At 41.0% G+C, this 26,310-nt stretch overlaps 1 protein-coding gene across 2 annotated transcripts in view; it reads left to right on the top strand.

Moving 5' to 3' along the window:
* Positions 1 to 26,310, top strand: part of CRB2 (crumbs cell polarity complex component 2) — a 109,101-nt gene that overhangs the window by 28,219 nt on the left and 54,572 nt on the right. For both annotated transcript variants that reach the window (XM_075184733.1, XM_075184732.1), the window contains exon 2: positions 11,830 to 12,501. In XM_075184733.1, coding sequence (XP_075040834.1) covers positions 11,830 to 12,501 — 672 coding nt within the window. The remainder of the gene's footprint in view (positions 1 to 11,829; positions 12,502 to 26,310) is intronic.

The raw sequence follows: 26,310 nt of genomic DNA, 5'->3' as shown, positions 1-26,310 counted from the left end.
CCAAGGATCTTAGCCCTCCTCCTCCTCCCCCCCCCCTACAAAAAATTGAAGAGAGTTATGCTGTCAGCAACAAAACAGCAAACAACTCTGCCTTCTAAAGAGAAATTATCACAAATCCCCAAGGCGAGTCCAAGGGTGTTGGTGGATGCAAAGCCTGACCTTCCCATCACTGTACGGGAAGAGGTGGCTCCTTCCACCATTTGCAGCAAGCCCTCTACATATGCTGGAAGGTTCACCCACAGTCCAGTTACAGATTTGGCTAATGAAGGTGTGAATGTTGTACACCGGGAGGAGGATATTGATGTAGCTGACGCTGAGGAGGATGTTGATGATTATGATGCAGACAGATACCAAATTGCCTTTCTCAATTTCTATTTATATTCTAGATTAAATAACGACTGAATAGTTTTCTATTTTACTCCTAGTGGAGAGGGGATCTGATGCAGACAGATACCAAACTGCCTTTGTCCATTTCTTTGTATATTTGAATTTCTAGTTCTACAGTCTATGCAGGCTGCTTTTTTTATATTCAACTACAAGTGTAGGGCGGGGGGAGGGAGGGCATAGATAGCCACCAAAGTAACGTGGTCCATTTAATTTCACTTTCTAGCTCCACAGTCTGTGCAGCCTGCTTTTTTTATCTTCAAAGTATTTACAAGCCTTGCAATCTAAATTAACTAGAGGTAGTGACGTGCTAGAACTCCACCCTCTATATGCTGCAGAGGATGGAGGAGCATCAAGAGGGCATTCAAGCCTACACAACCACCTACGACATAGGAAAAGGAGTGGGGATGCGCCTGAGTCAAGCGCACTAGAGAATGATTTCCGTGTTGTGCAAGGTTCTGCAGCCATTTGAACTTGCCACACGAGAAGTCAGTTCCGACACTGCCAGCTTGAGTCAGGTGATTCCCCTGATCAGGCTTTTGCAGAAGCAGCTGGAGAAAGTGAGGGAGGAGCTGGTACACCATTGCGATTCCAACAAGCATGTAGCTCTTGTGGATGAAGCCCTTCGTACGCTTTGCCAGGATCCGAGGGTGGTCAGTCTTTTAAAGTCAGAGGAATACATTCTGGCCACCGTGCTAGATCCTCGGTTTAAAGCGTATGTTGTGTCTCTGTTTCCTGCGGACACAAGTCTACAGCGGTGCAAAGACCTGCTGGTCAGGAGATTGTCCTCTGAAGAGGACCGTGACATGCCAACAGCTCCACCCTCATTTTCTTCCACATCTATGGCTGCAAGGAAAAAGCTCAGTTTTCCTAAAAGAGCCGCTGGCGGGGATGCTGATAACATCTGGTCCGGACTGAAGGACCTGCCAACCATTGCAGACATGTCTACTGTCGCTGCATTGGATGCTGTCACAATTGAAAAAATGGTGGAGGATTATTTTGCTGACACCATCCAAATAGACATGTCAGACAGTCCATATTGTTACTGGCAGGAAAAAAAAGCCAGTTTGGAATCCCCTGTACAAACTGGCTCTATTTTACCTGAGTTGTGTTCCCTCCAGTGTGTACTCGGAAAGAGTTTTTAGTGCAGCGGGGAACCTGGTCAGTGAGCGGCGAAGGAGGTTGCTTCCTCACAACGTTGAAAAAATGATGTTTATAAAAATGAATAATCAATTCCTCAATGAAGTGCAGCACTGCCCTCCAGATAGTACAGAGGGACCTGTGGTTGTGGAGTCCAGCGGGGACGAATTGATAATGTGTGAGGAGGAGGAAGTACACACTGTAGGGGGAGAGGAATCAGAGGTTGAGGATGAGGACGACATCTTTCCTCAGTAGAGCCTGTTTAGTTTGTACAGGGAGAGATGAATTGTTTTTTTGGTGTGGAGGACCAAACAAACCAATAATTTCAGCCACAGTTGTTTGGTAGGCCCTGTCGCTGAAATGATTGGTTCGTTGAAGTGTGCATGTCCTATTTCAACAACCTAAGGGTGGGTGGGAGGGCCCAAGGACAATTCCATCTTGCAACTCTTTTTTTGGCATTATGTGACCATTCAACAGTCGTTTGCCATGTTCAAAAAGTAAAAGAAAATGTCAACAAATTCAAAAAATTAAATCAAAAGTTAAATGCCCTTTCATTATTTAAAACAAGAGGTATTGACGTGCTAGAATTAGTGTAGTGTTAATATGTTATAAACACTACACTTGGAACTTGGAGGAGGTATTGTGGCCCCGGTACCAAATTTAGTATCCGGGCCACCCCACTACGCAGTCCAGAATTTTTTTGGGGGGAATTTAGACCCGTGGAGGGTTTTTTATTAATTATATTGTGGTGACCACTCCTCTACGCAGTCCAGGTACATTTTTTGGTGCGAATCATACAAGTTCAGGGTTTTTAAATTATATTGTGGTGACCACTCCTCTACGCAGTCCAGGTACATTTTTTGGTGCGATTCAGACCAGTTGATGGTTTTCTTATTATATTGTGGTGACCACTCCTCTACGCAGCCCAGGTACATTATTTGGTGCGACTCATACAAGTTCAGGGTTTTTAAATTATATTGTGGTGACCACTCCTCTACGCAGTCCAGGTAAATTTTTTGGTGCGAATCATACAAGTTCAGGGTTTTTAAATTATATTGTGGTGACCACTCCTCTACGCAGTCCAGGTACATTTTTTGGTGCGATTCAAACCAGTTGATGGTTTTCTTATTATATTGTGGTGACCACTCCTCTACGCAGCCCAGGTACATTATTTGGTGCGATTCATACAAGTTCAGGGTTTTTAAATTATATTGTGGTGACCACTCCTCTACGCAGTCCAGGTAAATTTTTTGGTCCGAATCATACAAGTTCAGGGTTTTTAAATTATATTGTGGTGACCACTCCTCTACGCAGTCCAGAAAGATACCTCGTTGCAACGTTTTGGACTAATAACAATATTGAGGTGTTCAGAATACACTGTAAATTAGTGGAAATGATTGTTATTGAATGTTATTGAGGTTAATAATAGCGTAGGAGTGAAAATAAGCCCAAAAACTTGATTTTTGAACTTTTTATGCTTTTTTCAAAAAAAATCCGAATCCAAAACCTTAAATCCGAACCAAAACCTTTCGGCAGGTGTTTTGCGAAACAAATCCGAACCCAAAACCTCAAGAAAATCCGAATCCAAAACACAAAACACGAGACACCAAAAGTCGCCGGTGCACATCCCTAATATATATATAAATATATATATATGTATATATATATATATATATATATATATATTAAGCATACTTGCCCCCTTTCTTCAGCTCCCTTCCGGGAGCCAGCCAGTGGAGAGGGGCGTGAGGGGGGCGGGACGGCCAAAATGACGTCATGACGCAAACGCTTCATTTGACAGCGGGGGCGGGGCCAAACGCCGCGATTCACCGGGAATTGCGGCGTTTGGGATCTAATTCTGCCCACTTCACTAGGAAGTGGGGCACTTCCTAGTGAAGTGGGCAGAATTCGGGAGATTGCCACACGAATGCACACGAATGCAAAACATGTATTATTCTGTGAATTTCATCCCTGCAATCTGTGTTTAAGTATGTTCATCCATGCTGCTACTACTACTCTGATCATTATTCTGTGAATTTCATCCCTGCAATCTGTGTTTAAGTATGTTCATCCATGCTGCTACTACTACTCTGATCATTATTCTGTGAATTTCATCCCTGCAATCTGTGTTTAAGTATGTTCATCCATGCTGCTACTACTACTCTGATCATTATTCTGTGAATTTCATCCCTGCAATCTGTGTTTAAGTATGTTCATCCATGCTGCTACTACTACTCTGATCATTATTCTGTGAATTTCATCCCTGCAATCTGTGTTTAAGTATGTTCATCCATGCTGCTACTACTACTCTGATCATTATTCTGTGAATTTCATCCCTGCAATCTGTGTTTAAGTATGTTATAGGAAACTGTTATCTGTTTAAACTTAGGTTGGCACAGTCTTTTATTGCTGCCTAATTTATGATAGGTATCTGGCCTCCTCTATCCTTTCCCACAAATGTTTTCTTTTCCTTTGATTAGCTGACCAATTAGCACATCTGTAGTGTATTCCTAAATTAGACTGACTACATCTTAGCTTCATTCTATGGGGAGACGTATGTGGGGTTAGACGTGTGTGATTTCTGCACTAAGTGGGATTTTCTCACAAAGTGGACGAAAATGCACAGTTAGACAAACATTGGACTACATTTGACTTGCTTTTACTCCCAGCAATAAGCAACATCTGCCACAGCCTATTTCTGCACTACTTGTCTATTTATATGGAATACTGCTAAGAGGTAATTCTTAAAATACCCTTGCTTCTTGCTTTTACCCCTTTTATCACAATGTTTCACAAATTGCTTTTCTTAGTCTCTTTTCATGGCATGATCTTTAGGACTGTGTCATCTTTCACCCCTCCACCAACACACAAATTTGTTCATATTGCACCTGCATTACTCCACTCACCTCTATTTAACACCCATGAACTGTTGTCCTATTTATTATCTCTAACAAGTACAGCCTCCACCTGTCGCCAGAAAATAAAAGGCCACACATCTTACAATCCCCTTGCCTATCTTTCGCTCGCTCTGCTTCTATTAGCTGGTGATATATCACCTAATCCAGGTCCCCCACACTCCTCACACACACATACATCAGAACACTACCGTTCTATAGCAAACCTCAAACACATCACCTGTCTCCCCTCTCTTCCCAAGTCCTTTAAATGTGCCCTTTGGAATGCACGCTCTGTTTGTAACAAACTTACCTCCGTTCATGATCTCTTCCTCTCAAAAAACCTTAACCTTCTGGCAATAACAGAAACATGGCTCATGCAATCAGACACTGCCTCACCTGCAGCACTTTCACATGGTGGCCTCCATCTCACCCACACCTCCAGACCTGAAGGCAGACAAGGAGGTGGGGTTGGACTACTTCTCTCCCCACAGTGCACATACACAGTTCTACCAAATGTCCCATCACTCACGTTCACATCTTTTGAAGTACATGCTGTTCGCATTTTTAATCCATTCTCCCTACGTGTTGCGGTGATCTATCGTCCCCCTGGAGCACACCAACAATTTATTGAGGATTTCTCTGCATGGCTCCCTCACTTCTTATCTTCAGACATCCCCACCATCATCATGGGTGACTTCAACATCCCCATTGATAACCCACCTTCCAAAGCTGCTTCCAAACTACTCTCTCTAACATCCTCACTTGACCTCTCCCAGTGGATTGAATCATCTACTCATAAGGATGGCCACTGCTTTGATCTTGTTTTCTCTAGACTATGCTCAGTTTCTAATTTTATTAATACACCCTTCCCCCTCTCGGATCATCACCTTATCAGCTACACTCTCACCCCCACTGCTCTAACCTCTCTACTGTCTAACTCAACCAAGCCTCCTCATACTCGTAGAAATCTTAATTCTATTAATCTTCAACAATTTTCCACCTCTCTCCAACACCTTCTCTCCCCTATCTCTACATTCTCATCCCCTGAGATGGCAGTACCTCATTTTCACCTAACCTTAGCAACGGCCCTTGATCAAGTGGCTCCAGCGACACTTCATACTACACGTCGACTTCGATGTCAACCGTGGCACACCAAAGCAACACAAAATCTTCAAAAACTGTCCCGTAAAGCAGAACGTCACTGGCGTAAATCTCGAAGCTCTAATGACTTCTTCACATATACTTCTGTCTACCACTCCTATCGAAATGCTCTGGACACTGCAAAACAAACATACTTTCAATCTCTTATCTATGCTCAGGCTTCTAACCCCAAACGCCTTTTCAATACATTTAATCATCTTCTCAATCCTCCCACCCCGAACCCTCCATCTACTATCAGTGCTCAGGATCTTGCTTCCTACTTCAAGGACAAGATTGACAAGATCAGACTAGAAATGGTATCCTCTTCCTCAACAAGCCATCAGCTCATTTCCTTCCCTCTACCCTCTGACACCCTTTCTTCATTTGACCCCACAAATGAAGAGGAAATTTCTACGCTCTTCTTATCTTCCTACTCTACCTCCTGTCCTCTTGATCCTATTCCCTCGCAAATTGGTAGATCCCTGTCTTCTGTGCTCATTTCACCTCTAACTCAAATCTGTAATCTCTCACTCTCTACTGGCATCTTTCCATCACTATACAAGCATGCAGTGATTACTCCTATTCTAAAAAAACAAAACTCTGACCCAAACTCTCTCTCAAATTACCGCCCCATCTCTCAGCTCCCTTGCCCCTCCAAGCTTCTAGAGAGACTTGCCTACACTCGCCTCGCACGCTTTCTTTCCGCAAACAACCTGTTGGATCCTCTTCAGTCTGGCTTTCGTTCTCAACACTCCACAGAGACTGCGCTGACCAAGGTTGTTAATGATCTGATCACTGCTAAGACTGAACGCCATTACTCTCTCCTAATTCTCCTTGATCTCTCGGCTGCATTTGACACCGTTGACCACTCTCTTCTCATACAAACGCTGCAATCCCTAGGTCTTCAAGACACAGTTCTATCCTGGTTCTCATCTTACCTCTCTAATCGCTCTTTCACTGTTAATTTCTCTGGAGCCACCTCTGCTCCGCTTCCCCTATCAGTTGGAGTACCACAAGGCTCGGTGCTAGGTCCTCTGCTGTTCTCTATCTATACCGCTTCTCTTGGAAATCTAATAAGTTCCTTTGGCTTTCAGTATCATCTCTATGCGGATGATACCCAAATCTATCTATCCTCTCCTGATATCTCGACATCTGTGTTGTCCCGTGTAACTGACTGTCTTTCTGCCATTTCATCTTGGATGTCCTCTCGTCAACTCAAACTTAATCTTTCTAAAACAGAGTTAATAATATTCCCACCCGCCAACAAGAGCATACCTGACATTTCTATCTCTGTTGATAACATGACCATAAATCCCACCCCACAAGCTCGCTGCCTAGGTGTAATCCTTGATTAACGCCTATCCTTTGTTCCCCACATTGACTCTATATCTAAATCATGTTACATACATCTAAAGAACATTTCCAGAATCCGCACATATCTCACACAAGACACTGCTAAAACCTTAATTCATGCACTAATCATCTCCCGCATTGACTATTGCAATTCCCTCCTTACTGGTCTTCCCAAAAACAGACTCAAACCCCTAAAATCTATTTTGCATGCTTCGGCAAGACTGATTTTCCTTGCAAATAGCTATTCCTCTGTTGAATCACTCTGTATGTCTCTACACTGGCTGCCTGTCTTCTACCGAATCCAATATAAAATACTTTTACTAACCTACAAGGCCATCAACAAAGCTGCACCAACATACATCTCCTCTCTTTTCTCAAAATATCTCCCAACTCGGCAACTCCGTTCTGCAAAAGATCTGCGTCTCTCATCCACCCTCATTACATCCTCCCATTCCCGGTTACAGGACTTTTTTCGGGCTGCACCCACTCTATGGAACTCTCTCCCTCGCACAATAAGACTCTCCTCTGGTCTACATACTTTCAAGCGTTCTCTGAAAACCTACCTATTCAGACAAGCTTATAATATTCCTCAACCACCATCTTAACCTCACTACCTTTAGCCTGTTACACAATTTCACACAAGACAACTACCCCCGGACCAACATTGTTGTGTGACAGGATCATTTAGCTTATGAGTCACCCTACCTTTGCAGTCTGGCTGGGCCAAGATGCAAAATGTATACTTAACCTCATGTGTCAATCTCCCATTGTCCCATAGATTGTAAGCTTGCGAGCAGGGCCTTCTCACCTCTTTGTCTGTTTTACCCAGTTTGTTTATTAGTTTATTACGTTTGTCCCCAATTGTAAAGCGCTACGGAATATGTTGGCGCTATATAAATAAATGATGATGATGATGATGATGTATTTTCTGTTGTAGGACAAGATACTCTAATGAATTAAAGGGTGACGACACTACCAATTAAAGACCACCCTCTTCACTAGTTAAACTCTTCTATTTTTCGCCTAAAGCAGTGCATCATTTATGCCTTAATGGGTTAAGGCGAGGGGACATCGGGATTTTGTCTTTATCATGCATCACTTCTGTGTAATTAAATGTTTTTCCGGGACATTCCGGGAGAGTTGGCAAGTATGATATTAAGATACACATATAGTCAAATACTACTTGTTATTTCTGGGTAACAAAGATTACATGAATAAAACACAGCAAGAAAGGAACAGACTTTCAAGAAACCACTAAAGTAATAGTGCTACTTGCTGCAGACAAGTGTAGTATCCTTCCTTGATCACATGTATGAGTGACTGGCCACCAATACAATAGTTACCTTGTCAATGGGAAAGGAATTCCATTCAACCTTCTCATTTGCATTATCTCAGCCATGTCATCAAGAGGCTGCAGGAGTCCAGTCACTGATGGAGGCCGCTTATTATACACATAATAGGAATAAATTCCCACAAACATCAGGCTTTGTTTTGGAGCACGTCCTCTGTGCTCTAACGGCACTAATTGCTTCTACATTCCCAGAATCAGCTCTTGTATCAAATCTTCAATTGTAAAGCCAGCAGAGGACCCAGACCTTCATATTTCAGGTTATTAGTGCTGCTTGGCCCTCATTTAGCAGATTAATGCTTCCCTTTCTCTATTCTGTAATAAAGGTTATTATTCTTAATTTTTATACATGAAAAGCCTAACATTTTGCATACAACACCCTATTAGTACATATATAGTCTAAGTAATTGTTTTCCCCAACTTTTTATTTAAGATGCTGTTTGTTGATTACAATGCTGTGGTTTGATCTGACTCCCATTATGTGGCACAACGGAACTCTTATGGCACTTTATAAATAAATAGTAATAATAATAATAATATAGCATCCTAACACTCCACATATAGCACACAAACATTCTGCATATAGCATCTTGACATATCATACAGATACAAGGCTTCAGAAATCCTGGCATACATTTTTACACAATAGCTTTGCTATCATATGTCTGATTCTAATGGGTTTGTATACATGGCCATTGAAATCAGGCATTCAGTGCATGTTCTTAAGGCTTGCTAAACTCCCTTTAATATTGATAGTCCAAAAATGTAATCAAATTTATATACACTTAAGCTTGGTTTTGTGTCAGTTTTAGCGTTGCCTGCAGCAGTTATGAATGTTAACGGTTGTTACGTTGTACATAGTGTTGCTAGGAAGTTTTGAGAACATGCTTCTAGGCCCCCGGGGGAGGAGTTCATCCATACAGATCTATGCATTAGAGTATACATTAGCATACCTTCCAACATTTAGAGCCCGAAAGCGGGACAAAATAAGCCATGCCCCCTGCCCTCCATCTTTCCAAGATTCTGTGCGCTCAGCAGCAGCCACCAATCAGCGCTATCCACCCTCCCTAAGTCACGACTGGTCAGACCGAAGGAGTCAATTACCATGTGAGGAAGAAAAGTAGATCACCGAGCACATCGATAAGTACCTGAAATTACTAAAACAGATTATATTGTTTATTACCCCATTACACATACCTCCCAACTGTCCCGATTCCAGCGGGACAGTCCACCTGGAATCGGTACAGTCCACCTGGACTCAGGACAGTTGGGAGGTATGCATTCGAGACAATTTGGAGAGAAAGTAGGCCGCAGGGTTAGCAGGTTTTTCCTTAAGTGAATGAGGTGGACTGTCATCCAGTAAGACTGCTTGCAGAGTTCACTTTTCATGGAGATTCCATTGTTTCCTTTCTACCCATACACCCTTAATCTCCTTCTGGAGCTCTCCTGTCAGTCTTATTGAGTGTGATAATCCTCTCAAAATACAATACTTTGAGGGAGTAGACTAATTACAAGGGTTATGTGTGACATCATCAGTGGAAGGTTTTAGCATAATTGGCTGCCTGACCAGGTGTACAGAGTAATGAAAATAAAATAGAGAGCATGCAAGACCCATTGAGTTTTCTTAAAGCCTGCACAAAGGGATAACCTAGAACTTGAAGTAGCTTACACATTCCCCTGCAGCACAACTAAGTATAATCGCCTACTCTTCCAGAAAGTCCAAGACTCCCGGGTCACAGGGAGACCTCCTTGACACTCAGGGGAGCAGGCAAATCTCCCTGAAAGCTGCTCACCTGCTGTGAAGTGGGTGGAACTGTATCACAATGATGCCATTTGCCCCTCCCACATCAGAGGGCATGTGTAAAATGTAGGTAAATATGTCATGAAGCCAAGAATATTACTATGCATGGCTACAAATGCCACAAAACACTAAGGGGCCTATATATTAATTAATGGGGTTTTGTCCTGTTATTTATCGCAACGATGACAGATAACTTTGGGAATAATGTACTAAAAATTCATCCTGGGACAGCGCGTCTGATAGGAGGCTGTTCTGTCAATTACTTTATATTTGAAGATCCATCTACCTCAATATTTTACCCATAGGGTACAATGGCTAACGGCATCTTCAGATGGCCGTTAGACAATGGGCTCCAGATCCGATAAGCTAAGCTTTTTGGAGCTTGTTAAATAGCCCTAGAAAATTATGCAGTTTCATGCGAAACTTAGCCTAATGCACGAGATAAAACCCTTCCGTTGCCTCCACAGGAGGTTTCTGTCCTCCCTGAGCTTGCCTTAGTAGTAGTATTTCCCTTTATTGACTCCACGAGTGGACCTGTACTGCAAAAGTGTAATGATTTTGTTAGATAGCAGGGATACATAAAAATGCTTAAATCATGCGGAAAAAGCTGCTTCCGCAGAGTTTATGGCTTAATAAGTAGGTCCCAAAGACATCTTATTATAATATTCTGTGGCAGTGGTGTGCCTGGTCATTCTGCAGCCTCGGTGGCAACTGAAATCGAACCCATCTCAAAACTTGCATAAATCAGAATAAATGTTTGTATTATGGCCGGTATACTCTTAAAAAGCACAAGTAACATCCTCTTCATCATCATTATTAGCTATATTAAAAACATAAATAAACAATAATTTAGGCTTTTACCAAAAGAGAAACAGCATTTTTTTTACATCTATTTAGTAAATGTTGCCTCTCCCTAAAATTTATAGCCCTAAACAGCTGCATTGGTTTTCCTAATTACAGATACATCCCCATATTATTATACACATAAATGCTGAATAGACAACTTTGTCTATATAAGTATATACATCTGACCCACAGAAGGGGACTATTTGAAAGGAAAGCGGGTTTGTGGTGAAAAGAGAGACTGCATTAATTCACCCAAACTACTACCTAATTTACCCCAAACCACTCCCTAAAATTAAGACTCCACCCCATAATCATGAAGCCTCATCCATTTTTCAGCTGCACAAATTTGGAGTCTCTAATCTAAATCGGGACGGATTGTTTGAATTATTGTTATGTGTGGTAGCTTTTTGCTTAATTTCACAAACTTTCATGCTCCTTCCCCTAAGTGGTAAATACTGGACCAGACATCTGTGTCCCTGCTTACAAGGGTTATGTTTTAGTATCGTTTTGTGAATCCCGGAGAGAGTACTTAAGACATTCAGTGATAGATCATGGAACACTTATATCACATGCTCACTTGCTTTCTTAGAAGCAGTATGTGGGAACTGATAAGTCGTTTGTGACAGTATCTCATGTTTGTGAGTTGCAATGTAATTATGCAGCATTTCCTTGTGGAATGTTATATTTTTCATGAGTCTGAAAAGAATTTTTTAAGGTAAGAGATTGTGTCAGGACATTGGTATCAGTACCAAATTTGGTCATTAATAGACTGCTTAGAAAAATGTAATTCCTGTGATCTATCTAAAATGTGTTATGGATTCCCACTCTCGGGCTTCCACTGTTTTTGCAAGCCTCGTTTTTCTTTTCTTTATTCATACGTCCTAGTCTAATAACACAAGTGTCCTCTATTTGATCTCTAGGACTGGCACAGAAATGTTTGTCTACTCCTTGTCTGAATGGAGGGACTTGCCAAGAGACACCTGATGGGATTACTTGTCACTGCCCCACAGTGCCTCAGGCCTTCACTGGACCAGACTGTGGAGTTTTATATAATGCATGTAAAGGGGTTACATGTCCTAACACCTACATATGTCAAGCTAAACTTGGATACGTGGACTATGAATGTCTATGCCAGCCTGGATTTAATTGCACCAGTAATGAGTGTGACAATAACCCCTGTGCCCTTCAAAACTCCCAGTGCTCAGATAGTGAGGATGGATTCACATGTAAGTGCCAAAATGGGTACAGTGGTTTGAAATGCCAAGAAAAGGTGTCACCATGCGCACAAAACCCTTGCGACCACAATGCTGAATGTTTGGAGAATATGGGCAGCTACACATGTGTATGTCAGTCAGGCTACACAGGACAACACTGTGAGGTTGTTGTGGACCAGTGTGCATCAAGTCCCTGTCAGAACGAAGCAATATGTGTGGATAAGCAAGACAAGTACCTTTGTTTCTGTGTACCAGGCTTCCAGGGGTACCACTGTGAAATAGACATCAATGAGTGTGCGTCCAAACCCTGCCAAAACAATGGGTCCTGCCTAAACTCGAAGGACCGGTATGAGTGTAATTGTGCCACAGGCTACACAGGTAAGAATGGAGGTCATTGATTAATGGGGAACATAGATGATCACATAATTCATATAAGGAGATGCTGGATGACATGACAAAACTGAGGTAATTGTGTTATTGATTTAATTTTATTTCCCTATCACAATATAACACTTTTAACTTATTAAGTATGACTCATTCTATATAGGTACTGTATATTTTTTTGCTATAATAAAGTTTCGTGGGACAAATAGTATAAAATTATCAATTTATAATGTATTTTTATTTGTAAGGCAGACAACCAAACACTAATATAATACACCCTTTGGAAATCTCCCTCTGATCACTTATTAAGCTCCCTAGAAAGACCTCAGTAGACTTCAATCCCTGGTGAACATGAAGTCACCTAGAGATCAGTAGTTCTGCAGATAATTGTCCCACCCTCTGACTCCAACCCAACTTTATACATTTGAACAGCTGAATGTAGACGTTCAAGTGTAATGCCATTAGCTGAATGATGTGACAAGGGAAAGGTCCATCAATCTGCACTGCTATGGCCTATTGAGATCTTGGGTCCTCCAGAGTGGAGAACAGGAGAGTATCTCTGGCACAGAAATAGGGACCAGCTCTCTTACACTTACTGAGGTATCATTGACGGAGAATGGTGTGTCTAAACATGGACATCTCCGACAATTTCCCCTTGCTTCCCATGTAATTGATTTCCAACCTTTTGCTACCACCAAAATCCTGCTGCCTATAAGCTAGTCTTTTTTATTATTGGAACAGCCACTAATTCCGCAGCGCTGTACAGAGAACTCACTCACATCAGTCCCTGCCCCATTGGAGCTTACACTCTAAATTCCATAACACATACACACGGAGACTAGGGTCAATTTGATAGCAGCCAATTAACCTACTGGTATGTTATTGGAGTGTGGGAAGAAACCAGAGCACCCAGAGGAAACCACGCAAACACGGGGAGAACATACCAACTTCACACAGAAAAGGTCATGAGCATTACACATTTGTAAGTATTAAGCAAATTAAAAAGCAATTCAGACCTTAAATTATGACAGGATTTTCCAACTAAGATGGTAGAGTTTGCAAACAAGCAATATTTTAAAACGGCCAATAGGAGAAGATAGGCAGAACAAAGACAATCCTTGCTAAGAACGCAGTAAGCGTACTAGTGCGTCTAGCTTTGCAGAGCAAATAAAAGATTTCACTGTGTAAGTGAGATTATTATATATAATACATTTTAGAGGCATTCATTGCGTGCAAAAACACTTGAGTTGTGCCAACTCTGTGCTGCCATTATATACTTTTAAAGGGATATATATTGAATCTTCCCTAGTGAATATATGCAGAGATGCATTTCTATGAGCCACATAAAAGCTGTGCAATGCTACTTTTCTCTCATGACAAATTCAAGACTTAAATGAGGCTAAACTGAGTATTAATTTAGGAAAATATAATTTAATTTAATTTAATTTAGCAAGAGGGCTAGTAGTAAAGTGATGGGAGGTTGAACTTTGATGTGACTTTTACACAGTGCAACCATACTTTCCAACTTTTCCTCATTGGCTTCAGGGAGGATCCCGGGAAAGGTAGGCGTACAGGAGCAGGGCTTGACGAATCTCATCATTTTTGTCACAATTTTGGCCAATTACAGCAGGGGCGGGGCTAAGATGACATAATATTTGTGCCATTAAGTCCCGCCTCCCCAACTTATCTATTGCGGGGGTGAGAATCGGGGGGTTGCCCTGCTCTCCCTGGAGGTCTCCCAGAAATGCGGGAGCCTCCCGGAAATTCCGGGAGAGCAGGACAACTATGTGTTAAAGAAAAGCAGCTAATGAATCTCTAGAGACTGAAGTGTTTTTTACATTTCTGTCTCCATTACTGAAGTCATGTTGTCTTACCCGTCAGTCTTTGATTAAATCTTGGTCTCCATGAAAATGGCCACCTCCATAGACATCAATACATGGACATAGGACACAATTTCTGAACTGTGTTTTCATGCCACAAATGGTGAAGCCAACCACGTCTTGTACTGGCTCAGCATCAGGGAGAATGCCAGACTCTTCAGGGAGTGAGGGAGATCACCCCTATTTCAGGGAGTCTCCCTGACATTCAGAGAGAGTTGGCAAGTATGAGTGCACCTCTTCAGATGTTTCTGCCTTCTAGGCGCACAAGTTTGCAAGGTGACTCCCAAAATCTTCCAGACACACGAGTGCAAAACCAAGGTGATTTACAGTGCTGATCTTCATAACTGAGGCCCAGCAACTTACACTCATACATACTGTACCAACATTTTATGGAATGGTTCCTATCATCACCAGACAAATATCATTGGATTTGTAGTCCATCTGATGTCTTCTACAAGTACAAGCATGTCTCAAGATAACAGCAGTTATTAAACACATTAATACACTTCCTGTTTGAATATTAATGATTATGACACATAACGATTGCAGGTAGGTATTGTATAAATGCACCGTGGAGCAACAGCCATTCAGCCTGTATGTCCATCATACTAATTTGTTAGTGTGTATTGCCACGTTTCCATGGCAACCGCTGTAATCCCCGGTGGTCTAGGAGGAACAGGAAGTGGGGCAGGACTCCAATGTCCGATTTGCGCTAGTGCGCATGCCCAGACCTCCGAAACCGGAAGTTCGGCTTTTCACGCCGCACTTCTTTTACAGACACTGAAGGGGACCGTCGCAGCTTAGAGAGCTGCGTGCCCACAATAATATAAAGCCCTCAAACGTATCAGAACAATCAGGGCCGCCGAGAGGGGGGGGGAGCGGGTACATTTTACCCGGGCCCGGCCATGCCAGGGGGCCCGGGCCGGGCCCTCTCCGCTAATTAAATTTTTTTTTTTTTTTTTTTATAATTTTCTTTTTTGCGATTTTTATTTATTTTTATTTTTTTTCCCGCGGGGGGGGGGGGGGGGGGGGGGTTATTCGTTGGTGGGGGGAGCTGGAAGAAAAAAAGAAAAAGAAAAAAAACGATACTCACGTGATCGCGCGGCGCCGTGTCCCTCCTCTCCTCTTCTCCATTCACACTGACTGCCGGGCGTGACGTCATCAAGTCACGCCTGTCAGTCAGTGAGGAGCGCCGCAGCCAGCATGAAGAAAGAAGACAGAAGAGGAGATAGAAGAAAAGAAATGGAAGAAGTTGACAGAAGAGAAGAAAAGAAAGGAAAGAAGTTGACAAAAGGTAAGTAAAGAAACGGAGAGGCAAGGGGAGGAAAACAGAGATGGACAGTACTATAAAGAAAGGGGAGAGAAAAACAGAGGAGGGAAAAAAAGCAGAGAGCCACAGAGGAATTAAAAAAAAAGTGGGAAAGAGGAACAGAGGAGAAAAAAAAGGAGAGAGGAACAGAGGAGAAAAAAAAGTGGGAAAGAGGAACAGAGGAGGAAAAAAAAAGTGGGAGAGAGGAACAAAGGAGGAAAAAAAGTGGGAAAGAGGAACAGAGGAGGGAAAAAAAGTGGGAGAGAGGAACAGATGAGAAAAAAAGTAGGAAAGAGGAAGAGTGGAGGAAAAAATAGTGGGAAAGAGGAACAGAGGAGAAAAAAAAGTGGGAAAGAGGAACAGATGAGGAAAAAAAGTGGGAAAGAGGAACAGAGGAGAAAAAAATGTGGGAAAGAGGAACAGTGGAGGAAAAAAAGGAGAGAGGAACAGATGAGAAAAAAAAGTAGGAAAGAGGAAGAGTGGAGGAAAAAATAGTGGGAAAGAGGAACAGAGGAGAAAAAAAAGTGGGAAAGAGGAACAGATGAGGAAAAAAAGTGGGAAAGAGGAACAGAGGAGAAAAAAAAGGAGAGAGGAACAGAGGAGAAAAAAATGTGGGAAAGAGGAACAGTGGAGGAAAAAAAGGAGAGAGGAACAGATGAGAAAAAAAAGTAGGAAAGAGGAAGAGTGGAGGGAAAAATAGTGGGAAAGAGGAACAGAGGAGGAAAAAAAGTGGGAAAGAGGAACAGTGGAGGAAAAAAAGGAGAGAGGAACAGAGGAGAAAAAAAGTTTTGGGGGCTATTGAATGTTGGGGTGAGTTTAGGGAGAATGAGGTCTATTTATTAAATGTGACTGAATTATTTAATGGCAGTGATGGTTGCAAGAAATAGGTACTGCTGGGGCTGTTTGCAGGAAGTTTATTTATTAAATGTGAATAGTATTATTTTAATGTTGGGGCTGGAGGAAGGCCTAATTATTAATTGTGGGTGCTATTGATTTAACGCCGGGGCTGGCTGTAATTTTCTAAATGTAGCCATTTTTTTTTCAAAATAGGTCCTTCAACATTCCTGGATCCGGACAAGCCACAACTAAAGAAACCAGCAGCCACAGGTGGAGAAAGTGAGAAGAACAGGTAGGAGAGAGCAGCACAGTGTGTGAAATGTTGTGATTCTAGTAGGGACAATACCAATTTTTGGTGAATGTTGTGCCCAATGTAAGGTGTAGGCCAAGACTGAACTGTTTGTGTACACACTGCATTGTTTGTATACTACACTGTGGTGGTAGATGTCCTGAAAGTCAGGAGTGCTTGAACATATGTGACGCTCCGGCGAATTGAGAGCCTAGTGGTTTTTATGTTAGCCACGCCCCAATGGCACGTTTGCCACGCCCCCAAATGCATGACCACACCTCCCAAAATTTTTGTACCGCCGTTTGGCTAGCCACGCCCCTGAATGTATGATCATACACCTAAATTGTTTGAGATATAGCGAGGAATACACTAATCTAGCCTTTTGTAAACCGCAAAACATTGAAGAGGCAAAATCAAGCAACGACTGGGAACAGTGCAAAACGGCCATTGATACAGAGTTAAAAGCTCTGGATGAAAATCATACATGGACTGTAGTTAACAGGCCGAGTAAGAGCAAAACGATCAATAACAAGTGGGTCTTTTGTGAGAAAGTGAATGCACACAGTACCATCACACTCTATAAAGCCTGCCTTGTTGCCAAGGGCTACACACAAAAGACCGGGATCGATTACAGAGAGATCTTCTTGCCTGTTGCCAGATACAGCACCCTGCGGTTAGTGATTGCCATCTCCACTATCCATGATATGTTGTATCAGTTTGACTTTGACTCTGCATCCTTGAATGGAGTATTGGTAGAGGAGATTTACATGGAGCCACCTGAACACTACAATGAGGGTGTCTACCAAGAAGGTAAAGTCTGCCTCCTGAAGAAGTCATTTTATGGACTTAAACAGAGTGGTGGATAAAACTTGATGCTGTAGACATGGACTTTAATAGGTCAGAGACTGATCATTGTCTGTATCACAAAACCATAGAGGAAAAGATGTTCTTGGTAGTTGTGTAAGTTGATGATCTGTTGCTAGCAGGACAAGAGAGACACATCACCAGTACCAAACACCTATTGAAACAGAATTTGAAATTAAAAGCTCTAGGTCCTGCAAACAAGCTGTTAGGCATGAGGGTCATGCAAAATTTGAATGATGGAACTGTTACAATTGATCAACAGACATACATTGAAAATATACTTACGAAGTATAGGATGTTTGACACAAAGCCAGCTAATACACCTGTGGATAAAAGCTTAAAAATTACAAAGGAAATGTCACCAACAAGCAGCGAAGAGAACGAGGAAATGAGAAAACCCCCCACCAGAAATGCTGTTGGAAGCTTAATGTTTGCAAGTATTAAGACTCAACCAGACGTCACAAGTTATGTGAATCGTGTGAGTCAATCTACAATCAATCTTCAGGAAAGACATTGGACTAAAATCAAAAGAATTCCAAGAATTGATAATTTGCATTCTTTATTAAACCTTGATTTCTTGTTACAGGAAAAAGAGACTTTATTGAAAAATGTAATGCTTGATAAAGTCAAATTGTTTTTACTTGTGACAGGAGACATTGCTAAGCGAGGGGGGGGGGGGTGTTAGTGTGCAGGAGCGCTTTCGCTCTGTCTTCTGTGTATTGCTGCGTTTCCATGGCAACTGCTGTAATCCCCGATGGTCTAGGAGGAAACAGGATGTGGGGCAGGACTCCAATGTCCGATTTGCGCTACTGCTCATGCCCAGACCTCCAAAATCGGTGGTCTGGGCATGCGCAGCTTAGAGAGCTGAAGGGGACAGTCACAGCTTAGAGAGCTGCGTGCCCACAATAATATAAAGCCCTCAAACGTATCACAACTATAACCGGAGGTTCCCCTGACTATATTAGAGAGTCTGTGTCTACAATAAGCTGCCACAAGTACCTGCACAGTAGTGCAGTGTGTTAATCCTGCATCAAACATAAGAGTGCATCTGCATACCAGCTATATACAAGTGTGTACTGCATATAATCTGTATTACCTGATTGCTGCAACTGTTGTTACTGCTGAATACTGCTGTACTACAAGCAACTGTGAGTAACTGCATTCATCTGTTGTTATCATCTATAAGTTACAAAAGCGTTGTGGCTTAACATCCACATTAACACCGCTGAACACCTTTAGTAACATCAAAGGGTATAACCGACATACATAAAGTAAACTTATCCCTAACCTGCTGCCTTAATGAAACCCATACATGCCAACTTTCAAAACATCACCCCCGGGAGATCCAGGGGGAGAAGTCATGTGGCAGGGAGTAGGAGGGGGTGTGGTGACGTCGTTGCATCACCATAGCTCTGCCCCACTATAAAATTTCGAAATTTTGGCGAATCCGGGTGCTTTGCCTACTCTTCCAGGAGTCTGGGAGGACTCCCCGAAATTTGAGAGCCTCCCGGGAATTCCGGGAGAGTAGGCAAGTGTGATGAAACCTATAACATGATACATCTGGAAAGGTATATCATGCTCGCCTACTTTTTAAAATTCTCCTCCGGGAGAACTTGGAGAAGTCATGTGACATGGAATGGGAGGGGGTGAGGTGACGCCATTGTGTAGCCCCCTGCTAGGAAGAGCCGAAATTCACAGCATTTCATTGCATGGGGTGGGGCTTAGTGATGCGAAATCACGTCATTAAGCCTGCCTCCATCACCTCCTGGAGGATGCCTAAATTCCGGGAGAGTAGGCAAGTATGAGGTATCTGATCTGTAGCAGGGTGGCACATGAAAAGCAGCTCTTCTTTACCCTGTATCCACTCTATGACTCCCCCATAAATCTACCTGTCTCTATGCTGTTTAAAGAATTGCATTAATTATCACAGTTATTGTTTAATTGTACCTCAGAACAACATCTGTCCAGACTATTTACTTCAGAAGGCTGTCACCTCACGACAGGTAGTGTTTCTATTCCCCCATAGAAGCTAATTATCATTGACAAGAACAGGTTACATGATACACAACAGTTTGGGGATAGGGGCCCCCACTCCTCTTTCTCCGGTAATTAACAAACTAGTGACGTTGATATTTATATAGTCAAGTGAAATTAAACATTAAATCATAAACCTTCTTTCAAAGTGTGACATACAAATATTATAATTATCTGTATCAAATTGTATCCCTTACAGGGTTGCTGGCCAGCCTCATATCACTGGATAAATATACATTAAAATAGACCTATATTGTAAACTTAACTTTATCAATCAAAGAAAGTGAGAAATGAAGTAATTGCAATCAATCCCTGCAGCGATGACCCTAAGATCCAGGCTTACAATGTATTGTGAATACATCACATCAATGTCTTGTTCTTAATCTTAGTATAAAAATACCTAAACCATTGTGATAATTTAAAGACATATAAATAAATTAACAATACAACAACCCTTTGATGTGGCGCCTAAATAAAAATATTAATAGCACAAACAACAATTAGCCAAAAGGTCAAGCTGCTGCAATAACCAAGGTGGCTGCAAATCATCTGTATAAAATCCGATAAACTAAAAAAAGATTGCAGCGCTAGAAACCTAACCGGCTTTAGGTAAAAAATAGTATAATATATAAAACAAAACTGTATGGTTACGGATCATCATACATAAATATAAAATTTATTAATGACAAGTACAAAATATAACACAACTAACCAGCTTTGAAATGATAGTGCATGATATGCTTTGTGTGCACTATCATTTCAAAGCTGGTTAGTTGTGTTATTTTTTGTACTTGTCATTAATAAGTTTTATATTTATGTATGATGATCCGTGACCATACAGTTTTGTTTTATATATTATACTATTTTTTACCTAAAGCCGGTTAGGTTTCAATCTTTTTTTTAGTTTATATAAATATATTACTTTAAAATGCTGTGGTCCCTGACAACTGCAAATTTATGGAGATTTACCATTATTAAAACCTCTGTTAATAAGGTTAATAAAGAGGCCTCTAATTACCTTAATGAATATTTTAATATGGTTTTAAATTATCACAGTAGTTTAAGTATTCATATAATATGAGTAAGAACACAATATTGGTTAGATGTATTTATGACACCTTGCAAGCCTGAATGATAGATTTCATCGCTGCAGGGATTGTTTGCATTTACCAGCTTCAATATACATATAGTTTGAAGTATTGTTTACAATGTAGATGTATTTAAATCTATATTTATCCAGTGATATGAGGACAGCAGTCAACCCTGTAGGGGACACCACTTGAGGACAAGTCAATACTATGAACTCTTTGTCATGTTCCTCAAACCATTCCTGAACAATTTTTGCAGTGTGGCAGGGCGCATAATCCTGCTGAAAAAGGCCACTGCCATCAGGGAATAGGTATACGTGGTATGCAACAATGTTTAGGTAGGTGGTACATGTCAAAGTAACATCCACATGAATGCCAGGACCCAAAGTTTCCCAGCAGAACATTGCCCAGAGCATCACATCCTGGTCCCATCTCTTCCCCAGGTAAAAGAAGCACATGGACCCTGGCGTCCACATAATGTAAAAGAAAACATGATTCTTCAGACCAGGCCAACTCCTTCCATTGCTCCATGGTCCAGTTCTGGTGCTCACATGCCCATTGTAGGCACTTTTGGCGGTGGACAGGGGTCAGCATGGGATTTCTGTCCAATCTGCGGCTTCGCAGAAAGCTGCAATACACTGTGAGTTCTGACGCCTTTCTATTATTGCCAGCATTCATTTTTTAGCAATTTATGCTACAGCAGCTCTTCTCTGGGATTGGACCAGACAGACTAGCATTTGCTTTCCACATGGATCAATGAGCCTTGGGCGCCCTTGACACTGTCTCGTGGGTTCACCGGTTGTCCTTCCTTTTGGTAGGTACTTGCCACTGCATACCGGGAACACCACACAAGACCTGCCATTTTGAAAATGCTCTGACCCAGTCGTTAAGCCATCACAATTTGGCCCTTGTCAAAGTTGCTCAGGTCCTTATGCTTCCCCAGCTTCAAGAACAGACTGTTCACTTGCTGCCTAATATATCCCCCCCTTTGACAGGTGCTAGTGTAACAAGATAATCAATGTAATTCACTTTACTTGTCAGTGGTTTTAATGTTGTGGCTGATTGTTGTAAATATCCTCAAGTTTGTTAATTATCTGGCACCTGAGGAAGGGGGGAAGAATGCCCCCAAAAATTGTGCACCATGTAACCTGTACTTCTCAATGATAATAAGCTAGATATGTGCGAACAGAAAGACATGTCACCTGCTGTGACATGTGTTACCAGAGCCGACAGCAGTTTGAAGTTTATGCAGTAGAAAGGCTTCAGGTACATGACAACAGCTCAGAGCACCACTGTTTCATAAGAAAAAGACTATTCAAATATATTTATATCCGCTATATGAGGCTGGCAGGCAGCCCTGTAGGGGACACCACTTGATGCAGAAAATTATAACATTTGTAACTCACACTTTAAATGAAGAGAGATAATTGATGTTTAAATTCACATCACTATATAAATACTTACATATCACTAGTATGTTAATTAACATGTACCTGAGGAAGCAGAGGAGCTCCCCTGATATATTGTGCACCATGTAACCTGTTCCTGTCTATCATAATGAACTAACTTGCATCTACGAATAGAAAGACTGACTTGAAATGGGTATACAATACTCAGGGTTGATGTACACCAATCAGCTCGGAGCACCACAGTTTCTAAAGAAATAGACTGAGGATATATACTCCAGATTGCTGTATAGTTACTGAATTCAGACTTTATTTTCAGTCATGCTCATACTTGCCCACTCTCCTGGAATGTCCGGGAAATTCCAGATTTTCAGGTAGGTCTCCCAGACTCCCGGCAGAGCAGGCAATTCTCCCGAATCCTGCCCACTGTTGAGTTTTGAGCTTTTGTCCCGGAGGACAAAAACTCAATGTTGGCTTATAGTGAATGCATTGCCTGTACCTATTTTCCAAAACAGAAACAAGGTTACTCCCATGACAAAGAGTTGTTTTGTCAAAATGGATTTTTGGCAAAGGCAAGCAAATAGTCTGCCATATTCATAATTTTGCCACTAGATTCTCTTTACGTAATATCCCTAAATTCCCTACTATAGTATTTCGGTGCTCTGTTTTGTATGTGACAGTCTATATACTCTGCTCTTGAAAAGTGCATAATGGCAACATTAATGCAAACTTTTTAATATGTTAAACACCCAGTTTGAAATCCAGGCCTCGGTTTAGTTCTTGGCTACCTCCCATCAGCTACAGACCGCAGACTGGTACTGTTAGGCACTGAGTATAGTCAGTTATAGATGAGTGTGAGGATGTGAGGTGCACAGCTAAGGAATTATTTTAGCAATCCATCATTTCACTAGGTATGTAACATGTGAGTCTAGCAGCTTAAAACGAGACCCCCAGACTCCCACAGCTTGTTACAAAACTAACATAATCCAATTAGACAAGCAGATGTAGAGACATTGCAGAGAAATTTGTTGCTCAACATATTCACTACAAACTAGGAATGACTTTATTACTGGTCAGAAGATGCTAAGCAAGTGCCCACTTATATACAACTTCACCATGACTATTGATCCATAGGTCTAGTCTTACAGGCCAGACACCGTGTTCTAGAACAATATCAATAATCTCATGGCATCCTTATAAAAAAGTGCTGAAAACAACACACAATTTCAAGCAGATAGTACAGCTATATCGAAAAGAAAACAATTATTTATGAGTTGATTTATAACATCTGTTTTTCAAAAATACTAGAAAACATATTAATAACTTCACCCCTAACTTCAGTTATACATGGAAAAAAAATATTTTAACATTTCGAATTTTTCTGGAAATGTCTTCTTCTGGTATCGCCGTCTCAGGATGGCGATAGCAGGAGATATTCAATGAAAAACAAATGCTTTATCATTTAATTAGTATATTATTTAATTGGAAAATATTTTAAAATAATACTTGTTTTCTATGTTTCCATCTTTTATTTAATCTATTTTTAATAAACGTGGAACTGATCCTGCGTAAACCAGCTAGCTGGGTCATCATTGAATGTATCCTTGGAGACTGACCCGGCAAATCGCTAAGTCTCCCTGCTCATGGCCAGTACTGCCTGTAAGCAATACTGCCCGTGGCCAATATACATTTATAATAGCCATTTAACCCTTTCATGACCAGAGGTAATTGGCACGTTAATGACGGACAGCTTTTTGTGATTTTTTAAAATTTTTGCAATGGCTTAACTGATTCATTTCTTTATGTTACAGTCTATTAAAGTCTCGTAAATTTTATATATTTGTTTTAGATGAGATCAGGCATTCATTTTTTTAGCATGTTAGTCTAAATTTATTATTTTACAGACAATAGATCACACACTTATCTATCATTATGAATGTATATTGTTAAAAACAAAACAAAAACAGTGGGTCTATTCAAATGCTTCAACTGAAAAACAAATTTATTTATTTTTGACCCAAAAGATTACAGTCCATTTAGGCATTTTATATTTCCAAAAAGGTGCATATATCCACCCCCCTGGCATGGACACATTCTGAGCTGACAAAATTATTTTTTGGCTCTGCAGACGAAACAAAGATTGAATACTAGTTTTTTTTACCCCAATACTTGCATTATGCATATAATTCCTGCTGAGCATCATGGGAGATTCTCCTTGTTGGAGACTGTCCATTTCATGATACTTTGCTTTGACATGATATTAGTCCTGTATACATTTACCCTGCTGTCAGATTTCCTTTAGCTTAGTACACGCAGTCAGTAAAATTAATTAGTATTGGTAGAATTCACAGCAGAATTTATACAACTTGGCTTGGAAACTGCAAGACATCACGTTAACATGGTGTATAGAGTATTTAAGAGCTGGACTAATCCCAGTGCAGCCACTCAACATGTATGTTGCTTAAGTGTCCATTTGTAAATGACTGACCTGGCAACCTTAAACCCTGTAATGTTTCTAAAATAGCCTTTGGAAGTAAGGGCTAGAGATGTCCGATTTGCCAAAGAAATGGTAAATAATTACAATGGAATCAGGGAAATCACAGTGTATTTAACATGAAGAAGCCAATCAACAAGCGTTAACAAATATTACATGGATATAGCATACCCCCCCAACTGTCCCAATATAAGCGCTAGCCACACCCCTGCGTGATTGGCTACATCTTTTTTAAGAGTCATGCTGCACCGGACCACACACTGTCCAGAATAACATTATGGAAACGTTGGGAGGTGTGACTTTTAGGGGTGGGGTACGACTTTCCGAAGAGGCGAATTCCGACAAGAGAGATTCAGACACTGAAATGCTGATCGTTGTTATGGCGACATGTAATAAATGTAGACTGGAAAGTGAAAGGAAACATTTGTGTCACGAGTGAATGCCTGAACTTTAATTCACTCCACTTAAGTTTCCGACAGTGAGATTTGCTGGTCTTAAGGGGGCGATGTGACCACCTGGCTCTAGGATGAGATACAACTGTTAATACAAAACCTAAAATAAAAAGCCTAGGGGTCTGTCTTATAAGGACTATTAACTGTAGCGCTGCCAAAGTTAAAAGTGTTTATAAAATTCATCCCCCCCTGAACACCTGTAATCTCACTGTCGGAAACCTAAGGTTTATAGCTAAGTAAAGTACCTGCCGGATTTATCTTTTCAATTTTTTTATTACACATTTTACACTCTCACAACAACACACTCACCAGCACAAAACACAATTGTTTTCTGTAGTGTCATTAACCCCATGTAAGTGTAACTTTGGCGATAATACCTATATAGATGTACAAATGTAACATCAACCGCTGTACTTGATTAAATGCACTGACTGGTGTAAAACGAAAACTTTTTCGGTCTTTGTCATCAACACAATTTCCTATATAGGTGTACAAATATAAACTATTTACATTGTGATACAAACTGGCATATTTTTACAGCACACTGGCTGGCACAAAACACGACTTCCGCTGTGCTAATCACAGGTTCATCTGCTCACTCCCTCTAATTAATTCATTGTGAAGCACAAATTTCCAGTTTACTTTTATTGTCTGTCACTGACTTCATAGAGAATGATGTCCGGCATGAAGAAAAGATAAAAACAAAAGATGAGGACAGTGATCCCTATTTATTAATCTGCAGTGATAACACAGTTTTCTATCACCACTTATCACAGAAATAGAAAATCAATTATTGCTGCAATTTACTAAGAAAACATCACCGGAGAGTTGAGTGGTACTTTGTTGGGTCAGATAAATGAGGACTATCTCTACCAGCGGTTAATAGGCCCCTATATGTTAGTTTCTAATGTTTGTGGAAACATAGGACATGTGAGATTACAATTAACTATACACTACACTTATATGTAGCTGCAGCAGTGCCATTTCTATAACACAGAATCAGTATAAAGTGAGCATAAAGTGTGCATTAGTCCCCAAGTCCGCTACACCAATATTTTTTACAAATAAACCACATTTTCAAATACACTTTAATTAAATTAAAGTCTCCCCAAAATACTAACTCACTACCGTTATTAAATTTAAAATCTTC

This window comes from Mixophyes fleayi, chromosome 9 (genome assembly GCF_038048845.1).
Source record: "Mixophyes fleayi isolate aMixFle1 chromosome 9, aMixFle1.hap1, whole genome shotgun sequence".
NCBI classification, from domain to species: domain Eukaryota; kingdom Metazoa; phylum Chordata; class Amphibia; order Anura; family Limnodynastidae; genus Mixophyes; species Mixophyes fleayi.
This window is presented reverse-complemented; position numbering and strand designations above follow the sequence as displayed.